Source organism: Manihot esculenta, chromosome 16 (genome assembly GCF_001659605.2).
Source record: "Manihot esculenta cultivar AM560-2 chromosome 16, M.esculenta_v8, whole genome shotgun sequence".
NCBI classification, from domain to species: Eukaryota; Viridiplantae; Streptophyta; class Magnoliopsida; order Malpighiales; family Euphorbiaceae; genus Manihot; species Manihot esculenta.
Window position 1 is genome coordinate 12,039,562 of NC_035176.2, and position 9,237 is coordinate 12,048,798.

Genomic DNA, 9,237 nt, shown 5'->3' on the forward strand with positions numbered 1-9,237 from the left:
TATTATATATGCGATATATGTTTATTAGAATGGTATGATAATTATAGATGAATGATTGGATCATTTAAATAATTTTAATTTTTATTAGAAAAATTAAATTAATAAAAATTAAAAAAAAGAGGAAAAGATTTTCCTGAAAACCGTGGAAGAGATTAACAGCTCTTGGGACATCTGGCGATGGCCTGATGATGCATGCCGTGCGCAGCTACAACATTTATGGCTGTTGAGATCGTCATCAGACGATCTTCTTGTTGTGGCCCATTGCAGGAACCGCCAATTGCTTAAGCATGGCTGGTGGCCGACGGGACACTGGCGGGGCGCAAGTGTTGCTCGTCTCTCCAGTGGCTAGTCTGGCCGACGAGTGCACAGTAACTTTCATGCGGCAGTTAGGGCTTTTACCCAAAATTACGATTTTGCCCCTGAAAATAATAATAAAAAAATAATAATAATAATAAGAAAATAATTTTTTTTAAAATTATTTTCTTTTAGTCTTTAAATTAGATTTAAATGACTATATTTTATTATTATTTTTAGTCTTTAAATCATATTTAAATGACTATATTTTATTAGTATGAGATACTATGCATCATTGTCTATATATATATGTATGCATAGTGGATGTTATGATATATATATATGCAAGATAAAATAATTAAAAGTTGAACCCTCACTCTAAAATTTTATGTTTTAATGTCACCCATATATTAAAAACCTATCAAGACTAAGATCACCAAAATGCAGGTTTTGCCAAAGCAAAGTGCATTAGGTTATCCTAGTAAGATAGGATGATTAATAGTTACTCATTTATTTAATTTTGGTTGAGCTTAATTAGGCTATCAAAACGGTTTTGGGCCTAAGGCATTAGATAGAGTATAACATGCATTTGACATATGATGTCAACACCTCATAATTTAAGAGTTACATTAGATGTAATTGGTGATAAGCTAATACGTGGTCCCACCCGTGGAGAGAAAAACCCATATACCGTAACACATAGCTCTTTATCAAGACTCACCTTCCTCGAAAAAGTTGAGTCTTTACATAAAGTTACCATTAACAGGCATAATCTAGTAGATGACTGTTACGTCTATAATCACGGGATTTTCAATCAATCAAGCAGAGAAGATCTCTTACTAACAAGCCGGCCACATCATCACCGGATGTCTAAGAAATACTATAGTTAACTCTATCCTCTTACAGTAAAAAAGCCAACGATCACAGATACAAAGGGACTCAATTCTTATACAACTACTCTTGAGTTCCAAAAAATTCTTTGTACTCACTCTATTCTTCAGTTTACTAACTTGAGTGTCGGAGTAGCTGCTGTAGGCGCTAATCACCTTACATTCTCTTTCTTGCATGTTTAACCAATTGTGGCACAGCTCTATTTTCCAATTACATCATTTGATTCCATTGTTTGGAATTCCATTGAATTCTTTCTGTTTATTTGGACTAAAACTAGTCTCTTATCCCCTTTTCTCTTAAAAATAAATCTTTTTTTTTTCTCTCGAAATGGCTGGCAATTCATGAGCTGCTGCTAAGGTTTTTACCAACAAGAATACTATCATTTCTTTCACTTCTAGTAGTGAACAAAGCACACCCTCTATGATTAATGAAAGAGATCTCAACAATCTGAGTACTGAGCAAATACTCCGGTACGTTAGAATGATATAAGTTACTTTCGAGCAATGCAAAGCTCAGGAGGAGGTGTGACTCATGGCTCCCATGGGAAGGGAGAAAGCCTTTGTTGATACCTCAAGGACTCGGATAAGGGCAATCCAAACATAGTTCAAAGAGAAGGACAAGTTCAAGAAAGAGGAGTTATTAGATGATGCTCCAAAAGACATCGACTAGAAGCTAGTAAGGGCTGCTCAAAGGTACCGAGAAGGACAGGAAAAGGACAAAAGGATGAGCAAAAATTAAGACCAAAAGCCGAAGAAGCAAAGATATGAGGGAGACCGCAAAAATTACCCAGTCTCCCGAGGAAGGAATGACTGAGGTAAGTATAAGAATTACACTCCACTAAATGACTCACAAACACACACTACAAAAAAAACTGTGAAATTGCGACCAAAATTAGCGACCAAATTTTTTGGTCGCTATATAGCTACCAATCAGCGACTATTCTGCGACTGAATGAATGAAATAATATTTTTATTTAACAAAATGCTTAACGACCAATTTTTTGTCGTTAATTGGTCGCTATTTAGCGACCAAATATAAAATGGTCGCTAATTTAGCGGGAATTAATGGCGCGAGTTATTAGCGACCATTTTTGCGACGAAATTGCGACAACTTTTTGGGCGGGGATATTTAGCGACCATATTTAGCGACTAAAATAATTAGTCGCTAAATAGCGACCAATCAGCGACCATTTTATTTTTAAAGTTTTAATTTAATTTTTAATTAAATTTTATTTTATTTAAAATTTTAAATTAAATAATTTCAATTCGGTATATAAAACGACGTCGTTTTGACAATTTAAGGGATGCTCTAATCTAGGGATGTAAACGGGTAGGGTACCCGTGAAAATTAAACTACCCGAACCCGAACCTGATTTATATTAGTAATATTCGAACCCATTCCGAACCCGATTAAAAATTAATTTAAACTATCCGAATCCGTTCCAAACCCGATTATTATTATCCGAATAAAACCCGAACCCGTTTAATCTTATATATTTTAAATAATAATTTATATAAAAAATATTTTTCGTTAATAATTTTCATATAACAAATATAATATTTCTAAAGAATATTTAAATTTAAATTTTTAAATAAAAATATATAAAAAAAATTTATAAATATTATTATAAAATATAATTTTTTTATATTAGATTAATTATTTATATAAACGGATTCGGGTAGTGGGTACTCTGTACATAAAATCTGAATCTGATTCGAACCTGCAACAGGTATTATTTTTAAAATTAACCCTAATTCCTAATCCCTAATTTGTAATCTCTAACCCTAATTCCTAATTAATCCCTAATTCATAATAAAATTAACCGTAATCTATAATTCCTAATCCCGAATCCCTGATCCCTAATTCATAATCCCTAACCCTAATCCCTAATTTTAATCTCTAAAATAGCGATCAATCAGCGACCATTTTATTTTTAAAATTTTAATTTAATTTTTAAATAAATTTTATTTTATTTAAAATTTTAAATTAAGTATTTTCAATTCGGTATATAAAACGACGTCGTTTTGACAATTTAAGGGATGCTCTAACCTAGGGATGTAAACGGGTAGGGTACCCGTGAAAATTAAACTACCCGAACCCGAACCCGATTTATATTAGTAATATCTGAACCCGTTTCGAACCCGATTAAAAATTAATTTAAACTATCCGAATCCGTCCCAAACCCAATTATTATTATCCGAATAAAACCCGAACCCGTTTAATCTTATATATTTTAATTAATAATTTAAATAAAAAATATTTTTCGTTAATAATTTTCATTTAAAAAATATAATATTTCTAAAGAATATTTAAATTTAAATTTTTAAATAAAAATATATAAAAAAAATTTATAAATATTATTATAAAATATATTTTTTATATTAGATTAATTATTTATATAAATGGATTCGGGTAGTGGGTACCCTGTACATAAAACCCGAATCCGATCCGAACCCGCAACGGGTATTATTTTTAAAACCCAAACCCGATTATAACTACTCAAATCCGTCCTATTAGGGTTCGGTCGGATCGGATACCCGAAAAAATCCGATCCGTTTACATAGCTACTCTAACCTAATTCCTAAACCAAATTATCCGAATAGTAACCCATTCCCGATTGCTCTTTTCCCTTCCCTCCTCTGCCTTGCCTAAATCCCTAAACCAAAGTCTAAACCTAATCAATTCTTCATTTTTATTCAATATCAATCCCTTGTTTTCCTCCCCTTCTCTTTATCGAATCTGCTTTTCCCTGTCCCGACCTACCTGCCGTCGGCCATCTGCTCTCCCCATCGGCTGCCATCTTGCATCGCGAACGGTATTAACGACACCCTACTGCCACCTTGTGTCGATTTTCTACTGCTCTAATCTACCCATTGGTTTCCTCTGCTGTGTGGCTGAGTCTTTGAGGTATTTTACCTTGAATCTGTTAATTAGTTTTGTTTTAAGTTGAAGCAGTTTGTTACCTTTTTTTATTGTGAATATATATTTTTTTGTGCTTGCAGTGCAGGTGTATCAGTATTTTTTAACTTTAATCATTAATCTCCACTCCTGGTGAGCCTTTGAGATATGCTGGGTTTATATATTGTTAGTGAGATATCCTTTAAGTTATGCAAACTCACAGTCCTTTCCCTAATATGAACCCAAATCCTGCTAGAGAAAAAACCACTATAATTAATTCTCTGTGCCTCCCCCGATTTTATGCATGTTGTCCACTCCAGTTGTTTTGTTTTTCCTTTGCAGTTTCTTTTGTTCAGTGTTTCTTTTTGCTTGTAGGTACAATTGAAATTTTTGAGAATGCTAAGAACGGTCCCTGAAATTTCCTTACAGTGTATCCCAACTATTTTGGGATTAAAACTAATTTAGATTTGAATTGAACAGTTAAGCTATATATATATATATATATATATATATGTACATATATATATATATATATATATGTACATATATATATATATATATATATATATATGTACATATATATATATATATATATGTACATATATATATATATATATATATGTACATATATATATATATATATATATATGTATATATATATATATATATGTACATATATATATATATATATATATATATATATATGTATATATATATATATATGTGTTGGCTTTGTGATTAAAATATCTATATTGAATTTGCTGCCATTGTGTCCTTCAATTTTTCAATATGTTGGATTTGCTGCCATTGTGTCCTTCAATTTTTCAATATGTTGATTTGAATTGGCATTTGATTGATCAAATAAGTTTAGTCGGAGCTTTGGTTTGGGTATTTGGAAGTTGGCATTGCTTTTTTTGAGGACCTTGCCAAATTAGAAGCAAGCTCGCTACCCACAAGAACCTAAAGACTTTGGTTTAGGGATTTAGGCAAGGCAAGGCACAGCCACACTGCATTAGTTCAGCAACCCTTGTCACTAATAACAAACAATCCACTTTTCCAAGTAGGATAATCATTTATAAACAATTTAGTTTACTCAATAGAACATAGATAAGTAAAAACTCAAGCAAAGATTACAATCCAAGTATCTGTAATCTTCAGGCATATTCAAGTGAACTTTAACAAGTGTTACTATTCGGATAATTTGTCAAAGCTTTGAAAGAAATTAACTTATATAAAAACACAAATTCAGATTAATTTGATTAATAGCATTTGTATAGTAAATGATTAGAGAAAAAAAAACTTATTTATTGGACTTAAATATAATATTTACAAATTATTAACTTAGACTTATTTAATATTTAATATTAATTGGACTTAAAAAAACTTAGCATTGGGCTCTAGATTTTTTTGAAGGTTTTCAGCCTTTCCCTAGCAGTAAGGTGCACATGCTGCCCAGCAATGCACTTGCAGCCAATGGACGATGCACAACAGCACGTGCTGCAAGTGCAGTCTGAGCTACTGTTTTGCACAACAACACTTGACTGGTTGACTGTAATTAAAATCATAATCAAAATTATCTCAATTTACTTTAATTCCTCCTCCCATTTTTATGAATTTAATTTATATATTTTTACTACATATATCTTGTGTAGGAAAATGAATGCCAATCGATAGTGGATGTATAATAGGCTCAAGGATGGGTTGTTGAATACTGATTTTTTAAATGGTTTAGAAGAGTTCATACAATTTGCTTCAACTCATCCTGAATGTATGGATGGTATGAATATAAGATGTCCTTGTAGTATGAGAAGGTGTTCGAATCGGAGGTTCCTCTGTGTGGACGATGTACGTTATCATCTGATGAAAAATGGTTTCGTCCCTAATTACTATAGGTGGACAGCACATGGTGAATGTTGGGATGATCAAGGAACCTCTAGTGTTATATTGTCTGAAACTATCATGGAAAATGATTTTCAAACTGGGGCCAATGGCCGATACCATGAAATGGTACTTGAAGGGTTTGGTTTACCGCCTCAAATTGAATTCATGGAGGAGGCACCTAATGCCGAGGCACAAAGGTTGTATGAAATGTTACAAGCAGCAAGTGAAGAGTTATGGCCAGGATGCAATAAGCACACAAAACTGTCTGCTGTGGCACGTTTGATGAACATGAAATCGGAGCATCATTTCCCTGTAAAATGTTTTGATCAGATTGTCGAGTTTTTGAAAGAAGTTCTACCCGAAGATAATGTGCTTCCTGATAATTTTTACAAAACGAAAAAGTTAATTGAGGGTTTGGGTCTACCAGTGGAAAAGATTGATTGTTGCAGAAATAATTGCATGATATATTGGTCTGGTGACGCTGAGTTACAAGAATGCAAGTTTTGCCAGCTTCCTAGATATAAACGCACGGTAAACAGCTTGACAAAGCAAGTTGTTCATAAGCCATATAAGAAGATGTATTACTTTCCTCTCACTCCAAGGTTACAACGGCTTTATGCATCAGACGCAACAGCACCCCATATGAGATGGCATGCTGAACATGAATATGAGGAAGGGGTCATGCATCATCCATCTGATTCTCCCGCATGGAAACACTTCAATGCATGTTATCCATCATTTGGATCAGAGATAAGGAATGTGATGCTTGGATTGTCTACTGACGGATTCCAACCATTTGGACAATCTGGCCAACAGTACTCATCTTGGCCCATCATTCTGACACCATATAATCTTCCGCCATGGCTGTGTATGAAGTCAGAATATATGTTTCTCACTGTTATAGTTCCGGGCCCAAATAATCCTAAATTTAAAATTGATATATTCTTACAACCCTTAATCGAAGAACTAAAACAATTATGGAACATGGGGGTGTAAGTTTATGTAAAATTTGTTGATAAACGAGCTGAAATTATTTATGTAAGTTTCTATATAAACAAGTTGACTTTCTAAGTAATATCTTGCAAATATGATTTTGATGTCTATGTGATTTATTTTTAGTTGTGTGATTGATTTTGAGTTGTTGATTGATATTGAATTGTGTTATTGATTTTCAATTGCAAGTATGATTATGATATGTAGGTGATTCTCACAAGGAAATTGTATATGATTCTCAGTTGTTGATTGATTTTCAGTTGTGTGATTGATTTTCAATTGCAATTATGATTCTGATATGTAGGTGATTCTCACAAAGAAATTGTTTATGATTCTCAGTTGTGTGATTGATTTTGAGTTGTTGATTGATTTTGAGTTGTGTGATTGATTTTCAGTTGCAAGTATGATTCTGAAATCTAGGTGATTATCACTTGGAAATTGTTTATGATTCTCAGTTGTGTGATTGATTTTGAGTTGTTGATTGATTTTGAGTTGTGTGATTGATTTTGAGTTGTTGATTGATTTTGAGTTATGTGATTGATTTTCAGTTGCAAATATGATTCTGATATTTAGGTGATTATTCGAAGAAAATTGTTTATGATTCTCAGTTGTGTGATTGTTTTTGAGTTGTTGATTGATTTTGAGTTGTTGACTGATTTTGAGTTGTGTGATTGATTTTCAGTTGCAAGTATGATTATGATATCTAGGTGATTCTCACAAGGAAATTGTTTATGATTCTCAGTTGTGTGATTGATTTTGAGTTGTTTTATTGATTTTCAGTTGCAAGTATGATTCTGATATCTAGGTGATTCTAAGTTGTGTGATTCATTTTTCTATTATCATATCTTGCAAGTATTGTAAATGTGATATCTTGCAGGTATTATAATTGTCATATCTTGTAGGTATTAGCATTTTTCCTTACTTTAGTATTCAAATTGAACTGTTATTCTGTGATTTTCTAGGAAAATTATTTGAAGCTAAAAGAACAACATTCAAGCCAGAATGTGGGATCAGATCCTGTGGAAGGAGATGGAGGAACTATTAATGAGGATCAATTGTTCATTACTGCAGCAGGAGGATGGCAAGGAAGTCGAGTTTATGGTTTAGGTAGTGCTGCCTCTTCTGCCTTCTCTCAAACAGGAACTGTGGGAAAAACAACAAATGTTCCATCATCCCAATCACCAGAATGGAAGAAGGAAATTGAAGCAAAGTTTGAAGAGAAGTATAATAGTTTGCAGAAACTTGTACTAGACCAAAATCAGATAATAGCTCAAATGCGTGATGAACTACAGGCAAGGAGGATGGGACAGCAGTCTTCCTCATTGATGCCATCAACATCTGATATGCCTCCAGCTCAAAGATCCCCTGGTGATTCACATATAGATTAGCATGATATCATTTCTCACTGACTTTAATAATATATTTTATGATATGAATTTGATACTATTTGGATTAATTATGTATTTTGAGATATTTTAAATTTCATAGTCTTGAACTATAGTAATGTTTTGGATTTTTAGATTGCATAATTATGAAATGAAGTTGATGTTTATATATTATCTTTGATGTTTTATGTATTGAAATGTGTGTACATATTGATATTTTAGCAGGTTTATGAATTTATTGGAAAAATGATATGAATCAGATTTAAAAGCATTTATTAGTGACTAATCAGCCACAAAAGCAAATTAAATAATAAATATATATTTCATTTTACGACCAAAACATCGACCATTTTGCGACTAAAAATTAACGACCAATTTACTTCCATACAGCGACTAAATTCTTAAGAAATAGCGACCAAATTAGCGACCATTTTGCGACAAAAAATTAACGACCAATTCACTTCCACACAGCGACTAAATGTTCTTCCTTGAGGCGATCAAATAACAACGAAATAGCGACCAAATTAGCGACCATTTCGCGACAAAAAATTAACGACCAATTTACTTCCATACAGCGACTAAATACTCTTCCTTGAGACGATCAAATAACAACGAAATAGCGACCAAATTAGCGACCGAAACAGCGACCATTTAGTGACCACATTATAGCGACCACATCAGCGACCATTTAGCGACCAACTTATAGCGACCAAATCAGCGACCATTTAGCGACCAAATTATAGCGACCAAATCAACGACCATGTAGCGACCAAATTTTGACGACTAATTTTCAACCATGACACCAAATTAGCGACCAAAAAATGGTCGCTGAATGGTCGCTATTTTAGCGACCAATGTTCAGATTGTCGCAAAATAATTAGCGACTGGCCAAACA

At 33.0% G+C, this 9,237-nt stretch overlaps 1 protein-coding gene across 2 annotated transcripts; it reads left to right on the top strand.

Annotated features, from left to right (window-relative positions):
* The first annotated feature begins 3,753 nt into the window (after positions 1-3,753).
* On the top strand, positions 3,754-8,437 carry LOC122722101. Of its 2 annotated transcripts, none has more exons than XR_006348951.1 (2): positions 3,754-4,092; positions 7,920-8,437. XR_006348951.1 is itself a non-coding variant. In XM_043951778.1 (2 exons), exons 1-2 carry the CDS (start codon positions 6,088-6,090, stop codon positions 8,343-8,345), a joined length of 834 nt encoding a protein of 277 aa, XP_043807713.1. In that variant the 5' UTR covers positions 6,076-6,087; the 3' UTR covers positions 8,346-8,437. The 2 variants fall into 2 exon arrangements, 1 of the variants encoding a protein (XP_043807713.1); XM_043951778.1 differs by lacking the exon at positions 3,754-4,092 and adding an exon at positions 6,076-6,495.
* Positions 8,438-9,237: the final 800 nt, after the last annotated feature.